Source organism: Amphiura filiformis, chromosome 5, assembly GCF_039555335.1.
Source record: "Amphiura filiformis chromosome 5, Afil_fr2py, whole genome shotgun sequence".
Taxonomy (NCBI): Eukaryota; Metazoa; Echinodermata; class Ophiuroidea; order Amphilepidida; family Amphiuridae; genus Amphiura; species Amphiura filiformis.
This window is the reverse complement of record NC_092632.1, coordinates 59,446,853-59,467,536: the sequence shown is the minus strand read 5'-3', so window position 1 is coordinate 59,467,536 and position 20,684 is coordinate 59,446,853. Positions and strand designations below refer to the sequence as shown.

Sequence of the window (20,684 nt, the reverse complement as noted above, 5' to 3'; positions counted from 1 at the left end):
CATGATGCACATCATGTCCTGTCTGAAGTGAATGACACTTTTGATCCATCCATTTTTTCTGCCCATGTCCATGTGTGTTGGGGTGTAGGTGCGTACGTGTTTGCGGGCAAATGAGGACACACACAAGATTTTTCACCCTGATACTGCGGACAGTCCGCAATCTCAAACTGCTGCAAAAGACCTCAAATGCATGCTAAATGCTTTATAACGCTATTTGCCTGAAACCGAGGACCACACATGTAAAAACTACCGTCCGCAGTTGATGGCTAAAATTCTGTTTCGTATTATACACACAAAAAAATCCGCCATTTTAGTCCACGGTTAGGCGATGAAAACATAATACACATGTCCTCGGTTAGATAGCAAAACACAATGTCCTTGGTTGGCGACAAACACACACAGGGGAGTGTGTGGGGGGGCACAGCAAGTATCCTTGATGATCCCCTATCCCTCATCCTCTTGCCAAGTTGTATGCCTTTGGATGGAATGCTTGATATGCTCCTGGCTGCTTTCATTTCAGATATCTCCATTGGGTTTTGGTAAAGGAATGATCCTGTGTTTCTGTCATTCTCCATTGAAGAAATATCTTCCTGGTTGTGGGAAACTTTTGTGGCTATTGCTTGCAACTTGGTCTATACAGACTTGCAAGTAGCTGTGTCTGTGTTTGTTGTGTATGCGCTCTATTGCAAAGCTGATTTTAAAAGTGATCCTTATGCGATGCAATGAATCTATGTTTCCCTGTCTGACTTGTGTAAAAAACCAGTTGCTCAGATGTTCTGATCAATGGTTTGCTGTAGTGTTGTTGTTAATGTGTGCATCTGTTTGCTCAACTATAAGAAATAAGTTGCTCATTGATTTCTTTGTTTTTTGCAGACAAGTGTGACAGATGTGCTGACCGCCATGGGAGCTATTCCATCTGGATTCAGACCTTCAACAACTGCAAAACTACTCAAAGATGGTATGCCAATTAAAAAAAAAACTATACTAGCAACTTGATTATTATTATTTTTTTTAATCAGACCCATCTGAAATCATTTGTACATATACCGTATTTCGTAAAATAGTCGCGTTGCGCACATGGTCGATAATATTGTCAATAATTGGCGAAAATCTGGATCAGAAACCCGGAAGTGAGCCAGAAGTCAGTGTTTCTAGTTCACAGTTCGTCATTTTCGTGTGTGTTTTTACTTTACCTAATGATTTTAACGGGAATTATCGTTCTAAAATTGACCTTGAATAAACGCCCCCCCCCCCTTGGGAAAATGTAACGCCCCCAGGGGCGCTTATTTGACGAAATACGGTATGTACAGTACAGCAATATAATCAAAGGACATGCCATAGCCAGAAATAATCATTCAGCATTTCAATTCTGGTTTAATACTGTAATTTACAATCATCATATAGCATTTCATTGAGGATAATTGTAAAATATTTTCTTGAAGATAATTGTAAAATGTTTTTCAAAACCCCTTTTTCTCTTTGTCAAGGTATGTGTGTGCCATTATAGATAAATCCAATTTCACACATTTCTACATCTCATGGTAGACGATGGGATCCGTCCCATATTCTGACCATCACTTTGCCCATGAATTTGTCTATACCCTTGTCAATATGGTTAGAGCAATGTTGATCTGTCAGTGAGTGTGTAACAGATGTGTAGTAATGCTCAATACATGCTGTATGCTTAAGGTGGCTGCATCGGCTACGGTGTCATGCTCAGAATTCCTTGAAAATGATATAGGATGTGTGTATTGATGAGAAAACCTTACTTGCCAAGTTTTAATTTTTTCCAACAAAGCATTTTTGAGTTACGCAATTTTTTGTCATCTCAAAATCCCATTGAATTACTACAGGGAAGAGCTTTTGGCACTTTGCCAATTTCTCAAAATAGCAACATTTTTGAAAACAAAGATTTTATTAAAACTGATTTTTCTCTCCTTTATAGCAGTTGTATATAAAAGTTTTAAGTTTCATTTTGCTGCCAATATATCACAGAATAATACAAACCAAGTTTATTTTCTGACTTAGTGTTACTTAAGTATATATTTAACAGGAATGTTGGTACTTTTTTATGATTTTTTGATTTTTTCTAGAAACACTAAATTACCTAAATTCTAGGATTTTTTTAGCCAACAGGGAAGAGTGCTATGGTTACCAAACTTTCAGGGATGGTAAATAAGATTAATATCTAAATTCTCTCGTCAGTTTTTTCCAATTAAGTGTTTCTATTTTAAGCTACAGTGTTTTGAACATTCCTAAAATTAAAAATGGAAAAAAAAAATTTTTTCAAAAAGTAAACACTTAATCCAAAAAAACTGATGAGAGAATTGAGATATTAAGCTTATTTACTATCCCTGAAAGTTTGGTAACCATAGCTCCTTCCTAAGTGGGCAAAAAAAATCAAAAACTGTCAAAATTAAGGAAATTTTCAAAAAATAAAGAAAAACATAATAATTGTTACAATTCTTATAACACTTTTCTTTGTTATGTTAAAGATTTAAATGAATAGACCTGATTGATCAGACACAGGAGCTATTTTTCTGCAAGGGTGTTGTATCCGAGGCAGCTACCTTAAGCATACAAACCTGAGGAACAAATATTCAGGGATGCCAGTTTTCAGTTCGCCTGATTTCCTACTTTTTGTTACTCCAAATTTCCACACTTTTATTGATTTTCAGCCCATTTCAAGGCTTTATAGCCCAAACTTGCACACTTTTTCAGGCTTTTCCTGCAAAGTCACTTCAGGCCACTAGCATCCCTGAATATTGATATAATCACCTGCAGAGATAAACTTGGAATGTTGTGTCCTATGTCAAGGCAGATTGGGGATTGGTTGCTGACCTGCACATTGCAACATATTTCATCTGATTGACAAGACGTCAAACATTACAGTGCAAGTTTATCTCTGCCAGTGATTATAGCAGTGTTATTATGTAAATTCCTATGCTTGTTGTGATAGCAGTTTTGTTATTTTGCTTTTCAGATCAGTGCTGCACACTGTCTAATTTTCTTAAACCTGAGTTGAGTGAATCCAATCTTGCATTCAGAGATTTGTTTTGGAGCCCACATGAAAACCAGGTGAGATAAAAGGTCATACCTTGGTTCCTGTTTCATACTTTATGATCTGGAACGAGGTGACTGTTTCATTATTCATTACTTTCATTAATTGCAAATTACAATGGAAGAAGGGAGTACCAGAACCTAGATTCATGAGTAAAACATATTAACCCTAACACCCATAATTACCACAAAATACCACAATGAAAACCACTGCGCATGCGTGAATCCCAGGGTCTACGATGATGCAATCACCTTAAGTGTTAAATGCTCACAGAATTGCTGCCCGGGGCAGCGTTACCTGTGTAGCTACCGGTCCGTGATCGTGTGCTTGGCATGCAAGGGGTCTAAGTTTCGAATCCTGGGGGTGCCAAGTGACTTCTTTCTTCATCTTCTCTCCTTTTTTGTTTCTTCTTTAACATCCGATAGCAAAAAGCAGGGTTGGGTGTTAGGGTTTTAATGAACATTTGGGGAAGTGTTTGGCAGTAGTACTTAATCATTGATACCTTTTTAAGAATTTTGATGGAAACATGAACCAGCTTCAGGAATGCAAGAAGCATGTGTGATGGCATGCTTAAAATGTCCTTATTATTAACCATATGTTATGCCCCACTGATATATAACTCTGTTAAAATGATTAACATTAACAGGTATCATGGCAAATTTTCCTTCAGGACAAATAAAATAATGAAAATGTTGGCCAAATCAAGAATTGGTGCATGTGTGAAATACAAACTAAACTAGAAACCACAGTTGTGTTTGACCAAACACGAATATCTATGCCCGTGACCCCACCCCTTAACCAAGCACCCCCTTGTCCCATCATGAAAACCTTTTGAAGTGGTCCAAGGAATCAAAATCAAAATGCCTACACATTCCCTTTTAAGGGAGTTTTTGTTAAGTGATTCTAGGTCTCGGCTGCCCCGGTCTCAGCTACAACCAAACGATATTTTATACAATCAAATTATTTTAAGGCCCCTAGCTAGCCTAGCCTCCGTGACATCCCAGTGAAGGTGTAAAAATACAAATTTGTTATTGCTTAAGTGTACTTGAAGGATAAAGTCATTAAAATTGCCAATTAGATATTTTTGAAATGAAACATTTGCCCCCCCAAAAAAAACATGAGGAAAACAGCAGTATATATGGTGGACTATTGACAAAATTGGAAAATAAATCTTGTATTTTGTTTGTAAAATAAATTACACATCCGGCTTTCGGCTTTAAAACCACTAACAAAATCTGAATCTTGATTTTTAATTATCATCCGGATGAGAAAATTACTGAGTATGCCTATTTATTATTTTGTATGGTAATTTGAAGCTCAAATTCATTGCCCTATAATAGTCATGCTGGCCGGGCATGCTGGTTGTTCTTTCCCATGTTCCTCACAATATAAACAATGAATTTCTTCAGGTATTTATTCACAATCATTTTGTAAATGGTAGGCCTAAAGTCTTATTCAGATTTCATTTGACAGCTTAACCATCGCGTACGCACGCGACGTCAAGCGTGTGCATTGGACCTTGTGCAAATAATACGCGCTGGACGGCTAGCAGTACGCTTAATTTGTAAAAGGAAATCTGACTAAGACTTTAACAAATATCATGTAGCCGAAACATCATGGCACAGGGGGCCTAGCATGCTAGCTAGGCCTAGCATTTGTCGTTCCTCACCATAGGAAATCAGTCATCGTAGTGACGGAGGTGTGACGATGTGAGTAGGCTACCTCGGGTTAGGTAATTTAAGGGTTGTGTATAGCTATATCAGGTGGGTAGGGGTAAAAGTAAGATTATTGCCATTTTGACCAAAACACGTACGCATTTATGATTTGCCAAACAGAAACTAACAGAATAACACCTAAAAGTATCATTTTTGATCATTTTGCATAAATACGACTTTCCACGATTTACAAAATGTTTGTACCGGGTGTGCCTGTTGTCAAGTCGATGACAGACACGCATACCAACCTTGAATAATTATACTGAATTGTGATGTAACATTCCGTACAGAGGGTATTCAATACGGCGTGACAGAGCCATTATCATTCAAATAAAAGTCTGGCCTCCATAAGGTAACAATAAAACAGGTAATATGTATGACTGGTCGTGAAATCGATCTTGAAACCTGGCTCGCTGTCATCTTAAGCTACAGGGTGTCACTTGCATTTATTATGGAGTGCAGAATTAACTATCCATTTGTTGCGAAATCAGTAACATGTAATTGTGGACATAGCTAGTTCTTGCTCTGAGCCCTCGTAATATTGAAAACACATGAAAAGGTCACTTAATCCAATATCAAGAATTATACAGTGTTTTAAGCTCTACATCTGTGCCAAATTTGGTGTATCTCCTATGACAACTGTATGATGTCTACACATAATTGCAAAGTAGGCCTATGCGATAGTGATAAAGCAGCAATGTCTTGTGCTTATGAAGCCTTTGCGCTGTAAGTTACACACATGCAATTTTTACACGTGCAAAACATCCAGTTTTAAGAATATCAATATCACGCCACTGAAACGAATGAAGTTTTTGCAATGAAAGTAACACAATAAGTAGGTGACATTTATGCCATTGTATTTCACGTACCGTATTAAAATAAATACAATGTTGATTAATGTTTTCAAACACGGTCACGATAGATCATTCTGGAACACCCTGTATCTTAGAACCGTCCTTCAACACAGGTGACAGTATAATTGTTATATTGTTCCGGTCCATTTACGACATAGCCTTCCTGATTTTAATACACGATGATACAATAAAACACGAGCTCGGTTTGAATGGTTGTGGAATCAAACTAGAGACCTGTTCCTTTGTCACATTAATAGACCTAATAAATCAAGCAGAACGATTTCATCCCAAATCCTTTCACAGAATTGACCGTGTTTCCAGCGCTGCAGTGTTGGTATTAACTTTGGGCTTCTTATGAATTGATTGTCAATACATTACAGGTATATACATTAAAACTCAAACGGGAGAAAGAATTGCGCATACGAACGTTAGAACATATTAAACATTGTTTTAAAATTGTATATTACAATTTATTTACATTAACATTGTATCCTAAATAACATGGATGGTGATATATTGATGTAGTTACGGGCCATATTTAGTGCCGATTTGTCCCAATTTGCTTTTGACTTGCCTGGCAACACATGGCTTGTCGTGTGAAGAAGCTTGAAGACAAAGTTGGAGACCCATAAGGAATTATATTTGTTCTCAAACGGAATCATGATAAAAATCGTAAGTAAAAGTAATTAAATAACATAGCGCTATTAGCTCGCCTATGAACCTTGGTATTCGTTAGTTAAGCGGATAAATAACTTTGGCAAAACTGACAAATTTGTACCAAAATTGGCGTTAACTCGTTATTGTCGAAAATGCACAAAATATGGCTTCCGTGAATCTAAACAAATTGATATTTAAAAATTGGTTAATTGTATTACCATAAATCGAACATGGATATGCAGGATGGTATCTCTAGAAGTCTTTTTGCCTAAAAAATGGAATTTTGTTGAATTTAAAGTAACAAATAACATGCGCCAGACAGTGGTCGACGAGAGTGTAAAATCAGGTAGTATTTTGTGTATTGATGAGCTTCGAACATGCATTCGTTGCTCTCCTTAGTCGCAAAGATCTATCATAATTCTTATTTCAAGGTCCTGTAAATACCTCAGCAAAAAGATAGGGTCATCGTCCAACACGGACTGCTCGAAAAGAGTTTACCTATAAAAAACTGCATGGGCTGTTATGCGTCGTTATATGTACAGGCATATTTGAAGAATTTCCTATCAACTAATAATATTAAGATTGCTAAAATATTAATCTAAAGACTTCAATCTTTCATGTGCACCATAAATTTTGCACCTGAGATAGATATTGCTAGGCAAAATTTCACAGCAAACATGGCAGTTTTCTCCCATTTCGGAGATATTTGAGACAATACAGCTCGACCCCTTAAACCTGGAACTGTTTTTTAAATTCATTTTTAGAGCATCGTTCCATTCTATTTTTCTCGGATCATTCTGCAAGTTTGTTTAAACGGTCCTCGGTAAACGGCCGGAGGTAAAACGGTCGCGCCCGTGCAGAGCTAGACACTTGCATGCTCAAGCTCATGATGCCGGGCATGATGCTTGCTTGGGTCCTGATATTGACCAGCAATGCCAGGCTTAAACAAAATGCTCAAGCAAGGCTAAAGAGCGTAGTAATCATGATGATATAGCATGCTGGCAAATATGGAAAAATAGGGCCTACAGATTTGAAGATACAGTGCAAGGAAAATTAGAGCTCTAGGCCTATTTTTACTGTCAGCCACCGATGCGGTATTGTCAGCCTTTCTTAAAATATTGTTCAGTATTTTACATTTTCATATATAGTTTTCTACATACAAATAACATGCAAGATTATTACTTACATTTTTTTGCTGAAAATACACGCTTGCGATGAACACAGACGTAATGCATCTTGCTAGCCGGTAACACACGGTAAACAAATTCATTGTAGGTATGCCAGGCAAACCTTAATTAACACATTTGCTACTCAGCCAAATTCGCCTAGAACACAACACATATTTACATAGAAATTTAAAAGAACAGGTAGGTCAAGGAAACCTACATAAACATGTTGTCTATACTTCACTTGACCCACATATATGATTTTTTATGGTGATGAGATACTCGCACATGGAATTTTAGAGGGATTTTGATAGCAGTTCCACATAGAAAAGCTGCTATCATCATGAGACTAAGATCTACAAACACCACCGATATGCTGTTTTGTTAGCTGAATCTTTTGATGAAAGTCAATCTTTGACAAGATGTAACTTCGCTACGGAAAGTGCTATGACAAAAAGGTTTTCAGTTTTGGCTTTCTTTACTCAATGGCTTTAATTTGATATATAAAATGATGCAGTTTGATGGCAAATTTGAATTCACCTGGCATACATACAACATGGCAAGTTTATTACTTACGTTTCTGTGTGCACGAATCTCCGCTATCGCTACAGCGAACGACGCAGAAATATTCTTTTGACAAAACAGCTGACCAGCCTGCACCAATTCTTCCCCGCAAGTTCTTGATCAGTCGCGTGGGGTATGAAGAATGAAAACCAGCTAAAAGTAAAGGTGTTGCCAGTAGAAGGTGATAGCTGCTCTATACTGAGAAATGTAATAGCGGCCCTTTGTTGTTTTGCAGTTTACATTTGGGCCCCAGGGGCCCAGGATCTTTGACCTCTGTGGTCAAGGCTACCCTAGGATTTTGTAGGGCTCACGGGCATCATTATACCAAGTATGGGCCCTCGGCTAATTTAGGTCTTAAGCGCTAGGATCGCAAAGACCTTGGTCTTAACATGTTTCCAATTATTCTCACTTTTCCAAAATCGACGCGATTTTCAGTAGCTAAACAGATTTATGAGGTAATCGACCAGAATGCCGACTACAACGTGCCGCTTTCTTCTCGATCTGGCCCTGAAATGTATTAATCGGCCCTACTACTAAGTGATGTAAGAACGGAAAGGTATAATCGGCTCTTCCATTCAAATTATTACTCCCTTATTGATGACTCGATCTATGTAAAAGCGTATTATGCTTGACCTTACTATTCGACACAGGAGTGTGTATTTCAAATGCCAGTATCCGGGCCCGAAACAGCCAACGAATACAAAATCTCTGCCCCGTTCCACGGGCATAGATAAGAATCAACTTTCATTGGCCTAATGTAATAAGCTAGAGAAAAACAACAACATAAAGAAAATAAGAAGAGCAGTTGGAAATATTCTATTTTGATCCAAGAAACATGTGTATTACATATTGGTTTTTCACTTGTACTGCATTCCTCACAGATAAGAAGTCAGCCTGTCAGGATACAGAAGATGTTGTCACTTATGATGGTCAAGAATATGCCACAAGTTGGAGTTGGTAAGTGACACCAGATCTTTTATGCATTAAAATAGAGAGCAAGATCAATTCTATGGCCCTCATCGGTTATGATTATGTTCAACTCTTCAATATGATTGTTCATGTTTACTCACAGTTGATCCTGTGAAATTTTAAAGTTTTAAAATTTTATTTAGATTTTCTAAGATTAATTGTTTTAGGTTTTAGCTTTTGCCTCAGATCTGAACCATAGGGGCAAAGATGTTGATCATAAAGGGCCAAAAGTTAGTCTATTTGGCTATTCCAGTTCAAATCCATATACTCCCTGTGGAAGACATGACCTTAATCTTCCACACAGGGAGTGTGTGTTTCAAATGGGGTGACTTATATGGGTGGCTCCATTTTAAATCTACATCCCTGCATTGGAGATTAATTTCACCTGGAATAAGTCCATTTCAAACATATTTCCTTTCCAAGGACCACTATTTTGACTCATAATCAATATTAACTTTGTATCGATATACATTTTTGTTTATTATGTACTATAGGCAAAATATATAATTCTCAATCATGAGAGCCAATTTGGTTATGCACAGATATGTGTGTCGAGCATACTACGCAATTCCACATGCTTACGGCATAAGCACATCTTTTGAGAATTGACCAATTACCATCTTTAGTCATGCGATTGTGTTGTTCCACAAAAAGCACGCTGACGCAACATACGCAGAAGGTACATCCTCTCTTGATCGAGAATTAAATATTTTGCTTATAGTAGGCCCTATATATCTTGATTGTTCTTTTCTGTAGGAATAGAAATCAAAAGCCGACATGTGAGACTAGCAATATTTGATGGAGAAAAGGTAAATGATCCACTTCATTAAAATTAACTAATATTATCTGAACTAAATACATATATGTATGATACCTGGCTTAAGGGGGTACTACACCCATTGGGTTTTTTTGCATTTTGTGAAGAAATGAGAAAAAAAATTGGTCAAAGTGGTATGCAAAATGAAGGGGCAAATCTTCTCGTTCTATTGGTGGCATCGGTATCAATGTAGCTTACATGCTTTTAAAGGTAGAAGCCCGGAAGAGGTACATAGGCCTACATTCACGGAATCAAGTTTCTTTAGAATTTCAGAATTGCTACCGTGAATCCAATTACACACACATGTTAAGCATTTATGACAGACGCTAAAAGTATCAAAATGATTTTTTGGGGGGAAATTAATTAATTATGCACAGCTTTGAAAACATTCATATGCATCAATTTCATGTTATCAATGAAATTAAACTTATTTTCCACCTTCCAGTTGACAATGATATGCAAAATTTGTGTTCGCAAGGCAGCATATTTGTTTCAGGTTTGATAAGGTTGAAATTAAAGAACAGTCAATGCCTTGGTTTTTAGTATTAGGTGATTTTTAGGGCCGTCATCTAAGTAAAACACGAACATTGACATTCATTGAATATAACGTGAAACGATACGCAAGTACATGTGTTTGGGATAAAATGTTAATTTGTCGCAACTTATTGCACAAAATCAACTAAAGTGGGAACGTTGACAATGTATGTTGGAGCATAATTAATATGCCACCTTTTTTACTTACATCGTACACGTCAATCCAGTCCATTTCACTTGAAACAACCTCTGCCAGTGTATGATATTTCCGAGAAATTAAAGCGTCGCCATTTTAATTGAATTTTGCATTTCGGTGTTGGGCGATACTCTTTGACATACTTTTGACATATAGCAAAAATAAAATGTAGGCCTACTATAGACGAATCCAACGAACCAAGTCATGGTCAGGATTTGGTCGGACATCTTTGGGTAGCCGCTAGCACCAACTTGGTGTTTTGAGCGTCCAATTGTGCAAATAAAAGCCGCCTAACACCTAAAGAAGATGCAAGGATGAGGAGGGTTAATAGAATAATATATATAATAGAGATAATTCCGCAGGTAATCCCATCGCATCTATTCATACATAGTCCTTTTGTTCGCAAGTACATCAATGCATAGATACCGCGTGTAGTTAATCCGATTATTATGTATTAAGGTGTAAAACGGGTGATGGAATGCAGTTTAAAATTTCCGCCAAGGCCGAATCATTTCACATTTTGAGTGCATTGTAGCCGACGGCTACCCAACTAAAGGCTGCTAGTCAGGTGTAGGAATGTGTGAATTTAGATTTGTCTATTATGAAACGTATTGAAAACAAAAATATTTGAAAATTGAAAACAAATATAAGCAAATATTCTAATCTTTCATTCTCTATTAGCAACTTCAGGTAGCGAATAAATTTTTTGTGGTATAGTGATTTAATTCCAATGGATTGTCCCCGGGATTGTCTATGGGATATACACTCATCGGCATACCATGGCGTGATATTTCGAGTGATAGAGGTGAAGTTTATGATGTTTTTTTTTTTCAAATTTCCAATGTTTTTCACATCCAAATGTATTGGGAACTTTCATAATGATTGCATATTAAAGACCCATTCAGTGATCCCATCGCAAGTGTAAAAAAATTAAAAATTGTTTGAAGGATAAGTCATTCAAATTGTCATTTGGTATTTTGAAATGACAAATTTGGCAAAAAACGAAAAAAAAAAACCCAGTAGTACTGACGGTTGAAGCCACATTCAAATACATCAAGCGAATTTAGATACTATCAGTATCTAAATTACAGATTCGTGTAAAATGTCTTCGGCTGAACCACTCGAGGCTATGTTTAGCACATCTACATGTATGACAATGACAAAGGTACCAAAATCTGAATTTTGATGATTTTTACTATCGTCCGTCTGATAAAATCGCTGAATGGGCCTTTAACTAGGCCTATTTTATCATTTTTGAAGAAAAAAAAAGAAAAATTTAAAAATTTAAAACGATCGTACAAGGCTTTAAAAAGAAAGTTGTAAACTTGTTGCATCTAGTTGATTAAAGTGATGTTTGCTACTGGTTTTATTATCACCTGTGTTGTTTGTGTTTACGATGCGTAATCCCACGAAGAGTAAGTTTAGTTCATTAATGATTGGTCCTCTCTGCTCTGGTTTGAATATAACAATGCACGGTGTGAAGTTTCCACTTACTAAGAAATCACTGTTGATTCATAATTTGTTATATTTCTTGTATTTTTCCAATTTAGATTTTGAGCAATATACATACAGTACAAGCAACTTATAATGAGGCTGATGGCAAAACATGGAGATTTTCACCTAAGGTGAGTATAGTTTGTGCATGCCCATTGCCAGGGGGTGCAATACAAAACTGGCAACTGGCAACTCCCTATTTTTTACAGCCCAATTATGACAATTTTAATCTTTTCCCCCTGGCAACTCCCCATTTTTTACAGGGGCTGGTCTCCTTTGATGCAATTAGCCTTTTCGAAGTATGGCGTACACAAAAGGAGGGCAATCTTCAATCTAGGTAAAACCTGGCAAATTCAAAAGACTTTACCCACTTCGTGCAGCGCCATCCTATTGTGTCCACATAGCTCGAAAAGGCTAATGGAAAATACACTGTTTATATATGAACAACATGGCAATGTCAATGACAAAAATTGTAGGTAAGTCATTTTATAATGGCTTGAACTTATTTTTTTTCACAATAAATTTGCTATCTCTAATCTACAGCATATTTATCCAAATTGAATGCACATATATTGAAATGCAATGTAAAGTGTTTTCTTCTTCACTGGCAACTCCTCATTTTTACAGCCCAATTATGACAATTTTAATCTTTTCCCCTGGCAACTCCCCATTTTTTACAGCCCAATTATGACAATTTTATCTTCTTTTTTCTAACAGGTTGCAAGCATGCTGCCAAGTGCAATTGATGGAGAATGTTTTGTACGCACAAATTACACAGAGCAAAAAATAGGTGAGAAATATTTTTTGAAACAAGTTGAGGTTAAAAGTGGGTCACTGTTTGCCAATGTTTAGGTAATATGAGCCACCTGACTCAGCTATATGACCTCCCTCAGCATGTATAACATTACATACATCACAAGTTTCAAATAAAGTAATCCATTTTGACTCCTTGCATTCATAATCCTTGGTATTTTGTGATTTCTACTTGTCACCAGATTGCATTTATACCATTTTCCATCCTGATGTGGCAGTTACGTCAGTGCATATTTCATTGGGTGCAGATTCCAATTGCAAGATTGCAGATTCGTACACATACACCTGCTTAAAAATGCCGCACATATGCGAGCGCAAAACAACTGCCTCAACACATTGACGTCGCTGGTACATCAGGGTGAAAAATATGTAGCAGGGACAAGTACACTTACAATAAAGCCACGATTTCTCCGTGATACGGAAAAACAGACAAATTCAGGTTTGCTCACAGATATTTGAAAATGCCACAAAATAGTGAAAAAACTGTGTAAAATGTCTAACTTTTGTGTTGATTTGCAAAATAAGTAATTATTTAGCAGTAATCAACCATTAAACAATCCATTTTAGCATTAATTCTAGGCCTATGATGCAAGATTCTGGCCATACTACAGTAAAAGGTAAGACAAATTATGCTTTTAAAACAGGTTTGATTTAACTTTTCAGTGCTTTATAGTGGAAAACGGAAAATCACAGAAATAATCCAATTTGTAACACAGATTTTAAATTTTGTAACATGGAGAAATCGTGGCTTTACCTTACAAGCCATAAATGTATACTTTTTGTTTATGGAAAAACACTTAAATAAACTTGTTTTAAAGTATTATCAACTGATTGATTCTGATGTGTGATTTTTTATTACAGGTCTTTTGTTTGAGCTTTGTCTTTCATATGTGAGAACGGTGAGTAACTTACAATATTTATTGTACTATAGTCAGATAACAGCAAATTATGATAATTGAACAGCAAAATGAAAGTGTATGGATGTATAAATATCATTAGTTGTCTGTATGTTAACGTTGTTATTCTGTATTTTGATTGAACCATAGGCTATTATAAACCTCAATTATCATGTTAAAATCCAGAATTTTCCATGCATGTTGATCCCTATTGGCTGTTAATAATGATGAGCAGTAACCAAGCACCATACATTGATGCAGAACAATGCTTGTAAGCCAAGTTTGTGCTTTGCAGTGACTGGCATGGCTAAATTTCCCGGGCTGCGATTCTATACTCTGATCAGCTTGTAATAGGTGGAACTCATAACATTGAGGATTGATATAGAATGGCGCGCACACACAGCTTGGCGCAGCACTTCCGCGAACTGCACTTTGCATATTGTGTGACTGGCGCACACTTTTGTGAATTTATGCTGGCGTAAGTTGGGACTTTATTGACTCGCGCAGTAACAAAAACCGAATAATTCTCTGTTAAGAAAGAAGCGCCAACAAAATGTCAGAATCAGACGGATGCAAATGTTAATATTTTTGTACTTGGACTATTGATGTTTTACTATTCAAGTATATGGGCACTGGGCAGTTAGTGTGCTATGTGCGCAATATTGCATGACCCATGTGCATTGATGTATGACGTCATTCTTCAAAAACCAAAAAAAGGTTAACACTTATTTTGGAGATGTTTGATAACTGATGAGTTTCAGTAGCAAAGTTCCATATAGAGGGTATGCAATACAACGTCACTCATAACAGAGTCATACTCTTTTAAATAAAATTCTGTCCTCCATAAGGTACCACGGGAAAATTCGCATGATAATACAATAAAACATGTGATAGGTATGAATGGTGTGGAATCGATCTAGAGACCTGTCCCTCTGTCATCTTAAGTTATCTTAGAACTGTCCTCCAGCATGGCTGCCATTTCAATTGTTATACCGTTCCGGTTGGTTTATTGCATACACTCTATTGCAATCTTTTACAATTGTGTAATTTGGACTTATTTCATTTTTTTACAGAAAACTGGTGAGAAAGGAGAGTTTAGCTGTGGCTGGGTACATCTACCACTCTATGATGAAAATACAGGTGCACCCATCTTTAACAAGTAAGGATAAACCTATGAACTAAGTGTCTCAATTAAAATAATACCCATATCATGTTACTGTGTAATAATTGTTTTAAATCAAATCAGCCTTAATTTGGAAAGCAATGAACATTAAACAACACCTTTTACCAAGCCGTCATGCTTCTTGGGGATACTCAAGTTTGGTTCTGGTGGGGGTGTGCTGCTGAGAATTTGAAAGTGCACCCATCAATATACCAATTTTTCAAGAAATTGGACCCATACCAAATGTCAAAAGTTTTGACCAAATTTAACTCAAATTGTCTTAGCAAAATTTCAAAAACATTTGTCTGGATTGAGGCAAAATGGGGCTATTTTCCAAAAAAGGACCCTTCCATATACCAAAATTGGCCTAGAAAAGGAGTCGGTGATATACCAAAAGGCGGAAAATGTTTGTGGCACATCCCGCATGGTCACTTGTACTGAGTACCTGCCCCCAGGACATGCTACAACATCCAAAACAAAAAAAATCCAAGTCAAAATTTTTAAATACAAATTCTGCGTATGCATTTTGTATATTCATTGTTTTTATTTTGAAAGTAATGGACAGAAAAAAACTTTCTTTACCAATCCCAAATAATGGAATTTTAAATAGAAACTCTATATGTATTTTGTTAATTGTTTTCAGGGTATATGACTTACCTGTCAAAGGTGGGACTCCATATGAACAAGATGTAGAAGTGGACCCATCCATTAGTAGAAAAGGTAAGTCATTTTATCAGCTCTATCAAAAAAAGGTCTAGTGAAGAAGTGTAGCTACATTATCCCCGGTGTCGGGGGTGGGGGGTGGACAAATGCCACCACCCAGTTGGAGATCTTGCTTCCCCAGTTGCCTCCCTGCCTCTAATATAAACCAAAACAATCTAAAATGTACCATTTTCATGGCATTTTGTGGAAATTTCATGATTTTTGAACTCCCTGAAATTCACTTTGCCTCCATACCCCCCGCTAAACATTTGGTGCCACCACTGCCAATGTGTTAGATAATTGTGACTTAATCATCATTATCGTATATCAAACAATCATACAACACTGAAATAAACCATGTACTTGTTTTGCAATATCTCGTATATATATTTTCTCCACAAGAGGTTATGTTACAGCCAGGTTTCTCAGTGTCGAAGGTCTGTAAGCTGGTCCTTGTGACAGCTTTTAAAGACTAATATTTTGACTTTTTCAATTAATTAGGAAGAGGGTAGTTTAAAAATACCGGATAGTTATCTTTGTGTGTTTGTGTTGGGGTGGGGGAGGGGGAGGGGAGACCATGTAACCAGCTGTGTAAGTACATGGCATCATAAAAAGCCTCAAAATGTTAAAAGTGATTCTCTATTGGGGGTATGAGTGAGTCAGTGGTTGACTGGGTGCAAACCGATTCAGTCCGTGGTTTGATAGTAAATTACTGGCCATGTTTGCAGATTGTTGTGTGTTACTGTTAGTCCATGGTTGATGGGTCTTACCATTGGGGGTGTGGGTTTGTGTGTGTATGGATTGGTGTACAATTTGCATGTATTTATTTGTAGGTATTCCCAATCAAGGATATATACTTAATTTTTCATAACATAAACAATGAGGTATCTACAATGAGAGACTTATATTACAAATTGTTGACTGTTCACAGTCGCCTAAATTTTATTATTGATATGTGCTATGTTTTGTTTCTTAAGGTCTATTGATGCCAATGTTTCTTTTTCCTCTTCTGCAACAAATGCTGAATGTTAAATTCTACCATTTGATTGTGTAATAAAGCTAAAAGTAAGAAGTGTTCCTTGTAATAACATACCTGCCCACTGTGGCACTGTCCCTATTTAATAGGGACTGGCCCTATTTCTACTGAAACAAAAAGCATAAAAGAGAGCGATTTTACCCTGTGTCCCTATTTTTGCAAATATATGACTATAGTAATGTATAGGAAATTCAGGAATGTCCCTATTTTCAGATTTTTTCTCCCATTTGTCCCTATTTGTGAGATTTTAGGGTTGGCAGGTATGTAATAATCATAATCACAGTAGAGTTGTCAAGGTTGCACATGTGGTTGGAGTGATAGCACACTAACAAATGATGGGTGTATTTAGGTCTAGGCTACACGTTGAATGTAAGATAAGAGGCCAAGCCTTGCAAGATGATTGATATAGTTATGTTGTGTTTTAATATGTCTAACCCAATGCACTTGAAACTAATCTGAGAAGCGGTTTCCTCCAGTGCACTGCTTGCATCTATATGGATTATTCAGAAATTAGCATATATTACTTTGCTCCTGAGTACCCTTTGCACATTATAAGGTACCATATTCACCCCTCTTCCTACTAAGCACCCCTTACAAACATTTTCGAGTGACAACTGTCTATGTGTCCTCTTTTCTATGCACCTGTACAGCTAAATTCCATCAAATCTGAATAAAATTACCTTCTAAACCTTCCAGTTTAGGATTATGATGATTTGACTTGAACAGTATAATCTGTTTATACCATGAGGCATGATCTGATCCATTCAAACTAACTTTGGAAACAGGGTGTTAGCTAGCCAACCCGGGCTAGCCAACCATCCACCCATCAGTTTGGACAGGCAGTTTGCTCCCAGTACAGGCAAAATTAATGTCATTGACAGGAGCTAAATTCTACTAAACACAATTCTTTAATATGTTCTGTGAACTCAATTGCTAATATCCCTTGGGTGCATTGACATGTGTGATGTCAAAATATTTGAGATCAAAGGTCATCTAGGGGTCACAGGTCATTTTGCAAATATGTAAAAAAAAATTAATTTGTTTAAAAATTAATTATCCATCATGCTTTGATGGATTTCAATAGGACTTGGATATGATGACCCTTGGGTACATTGACATGTGTGATGTCAACAGGGTTGAGATCAAAGGTCATCTAGGGGTTTCTATGCCTTGTTTGGTCAAAAATGGTCAAAATTTTGGGGGAAAAGTCCACTTTTTCAAAATCCGCTCCCCTAGTCCAAAAAGATCCAAATTTGAAAAAAAGGAAAGTCCACTTTTTCAAATCACCCCCCAAAAAACATATTTTAAAATTGCTGCCTTTACCCGGATGAACTAGATTGGATTACATATATACATATGAATGCATTTCATCTATTTGAACTATGTTCAGAAATAGTACAATTTATGAACAAATAATGTAACACAAATGACACAATAAAGTTATACTTCAAGGGTATATTTTATTTATTCAACATATTTTCACAAAAGCATACTATACAAGCTTTAATATTGATATAATTTTATATCATGTGTCATATTCATGTTATGTACATTCAAAAATATACTCACAAGCCAAGCAACATATAAACATTTCACCTTGTAAGACCAGATAAAACAATTTCTTAGGGCATACTTGAAAGTTATTATACAAGTGATATATGCATGACATACCTTAGATATATTTCGTCTACAACTTGTGGTCCAGGACCACAATGTAAAAACATAACAGCTGCTGACTTCCATAGTAAAAACTAAGGGCTCATATTGAAATACCCTACCATGTTTTCACACAGAAAGAAGGCAGGATCCCCCTCGCTAAGCGCGCGCCTCAGGAGAGCTCGGTCATAAAACGGATGGATTATATGCATCAGTGGTACACCCTGCCCAGGCTTTTAACAAAAAAGGCTAGCACAGGAAAGCTGCAGGATGGCGCACACCTTCCTGTGTAAGGGAATTTCAATATGAGCCCTAATGGTGTGCCAATATAGAAGAGCACTCAAGATTCTAAATAGCATTATGTTTCTGTTGCTGACAGACTTTGATTTTTGTGTTACATACCAGTCAAATAATATATAAAATGTACATTTTACACTTAAACACACAATTTTATTAGATTCCACTACACAGTGTTTCACACAGTGGCGATCATCAGGTGAATGACACTATTAAAATATACTAATTACAAGCCGACGACAAAGTCGGCTTGTTCTGTCTTACGCCAATTCTTTCTTTCTTTCTGGCAACCAGCCTCTTCTTCTACAAACAAAATGTGCTGAAGCTCTAATTAATGCATGTTAGTCAGTACTGGCATGGGTATTCAGGGTGTTCACAGCTTGACTATTTCTTGACCTTTGACCCTGTATGCAATACAAACTAAATTTGAACAACAAGATATGTCAAGTCATAGTGCTGCATATGATAGACCTTAGTGAGACAAAACAAAAAGTCAATGGTGACCTCCTTGTACAATGTTTACTTTGGGGTCGAAAGGTCAAAATGTGTAAAATTTCAAACAACAAGGTACTGAGCAAATCTGAGTGCTGTATATGATAGACCTTAGTGAGACAAAATAAAAAGTCAATGGTGACATCTTTGTACAGTGTTTACTTTGGGGTCAATAGGTCAAAATGTGTATAATTTGAAACAACGAGGTATGGCAAATCTGAGTGCTGCATATGATAGACCTTAGTGAGACAAAACAAAAGTCAATGGTGACCTCTTTGTACAATGCTTACTTTGGGGTCAAAAGGTCAAAATGTGTAAAATTTGAAACAACGAGGTATGGCAAATCTGAGTGCTGCATATGATAGACCTTAGTGAGACAAAACAAAAAGTCAATGGTGACCTCTTTGTACTTGGAGTCAAAAGGTCAAAATGTGTAAAATTTCAAACAGCGAGGTCAAATTTTGATATTGGTCAAAATGGACCCATTAATGCAGGCGCGATCCAGGCATGGGCACACCGGCCCGTGCCCCCCCTTCGAGGGTCCTAATTTTTTAATTTTTTTTTACAATTTTGTTGAAAAAAATAAAATAAAAACCCTTTGTTTGGCTTTACATTTTTACATGTTTTATGGACGATTTAAATCGCAATTTGATCATGATAAACGGCCTCCCATGCCGTGGCGGATCCATGCCCCGGACCGTGTCCCCTTTCATGGTCCATGAAATGGCTTTAATTCGGCCTTTATTTTAAATTTTTTCCAAATATTGAGGGGGTGCATCTTCCCTCGGACACCCTCCCTCCGCATATGGATAAGGAAGTGCCCACTTCTGTTTTGGACCAGTCGCGGGGCAGGTGGAAGGGCACACTGGCCCGTCGCCCCACCCCTTTCATGGCTAAAAAAATCAGGAAAGAGAGAAGAGAAGTGGCGAAAAGCTGTGAAAATGAGAGAAAGAAAAAAAGAGAAATGAAGAAGAAGAGAAAAACAATATTTGCACGTAATTGAGTAGGCCCAAGCCTTCATATCCATGTTATCTGTGATTTTATAGGCATTGCTTGAAGGCGGGTCCTCTGCCCAAAAGCCTGTGAAATTACTGTGGGCCCGCGACGCAGGGCCCGTCACATTTTGTCACCAACATCTGTATTAAGACGACACAATGCTGATTGCTGACTTCAACATCAATCCGCGCATGCTTTGGTAGGCCTAAGTCCAATAAAGTGTGATATTTAAAATTTTGCAAATTGAGTTAAACATGTTAAAGCAATGATAATAGTGTAAAAATATGCACCAAATGACTTAAAGGGGACCTTCATTTTGCACATTATTTTCCAACTTCTGAGGGGACTTAAACTGGTAGCCGTTTTTGCTTTTGTTTTGGACATCCGTTACACTTTATGTATGTTTTAACATGTTTAAGCAATAATAACCTAATAATTAGGCCTACAGTAATCATGGTAATAGTAGTGAATAATGGTCTACGAGTGGTTTCAATTGGGCTTTCATTTTCACACATTTTTAACTCCTCAGACACCCCTGCGTATGCATAAAGAAGTTGCCATTTTCACTTCTGCTTTGGACACCAGACCCTTTATGTTTAAAGCAATA

General features: G+C 36.9%; 1 protein-coding gene across 1 annotated transcript in view; it reads left to right on the top strand.

Moving 5' to 3' along the window:
• Positions 1 to 877: 877 nt before the first annotated feature.
• Positions 878 to 20,684, top strand: part of LOC140153459 (nephrocystin-1-like) — a 70,385-nt gene continuing 50,578 nt past the window's right edge. Inside the window, exons 1-9 of the mRNA XM_072176216.1 lie at positions 878 to 958; positions 2,984 to 3,078; positions 8,899 to 8,974; positions 9,743 to 9,795; positions 12,084 to 12,158; positions 12,745 to 12,817; positions 13,702 to 13,739; positions 14,810 to 14,895; positions 15,542 to 15,618. Of these exons, the coding sequence (XP_072032317.1) occupies positions 901 to 958; positions 2,984 to 3,078; positions 8,899 to 8,974; positions 9,743 to 9,795; positions 12,084 to 12,158; positions 12,745 to 12,817; positions 13,702 to 13,739; positions 14,810 to 14,895; positions 15,542 to 15,618 (631 nt within the window). The 5' untranslated portion in view covers positions 878 to 900. The remainder of the gene's footprint in view (positions 959 to 2,983; positions 3,079 to 8,898; positions 8,975 to 9,742; positions 9,796 to 12,083; positions 12,159 to 12,744; positions 12,818 to 13,701; positions 13,740 to 14,809; positions 14,896 to 15,541; positions 15,619 to 20,684) is intronic.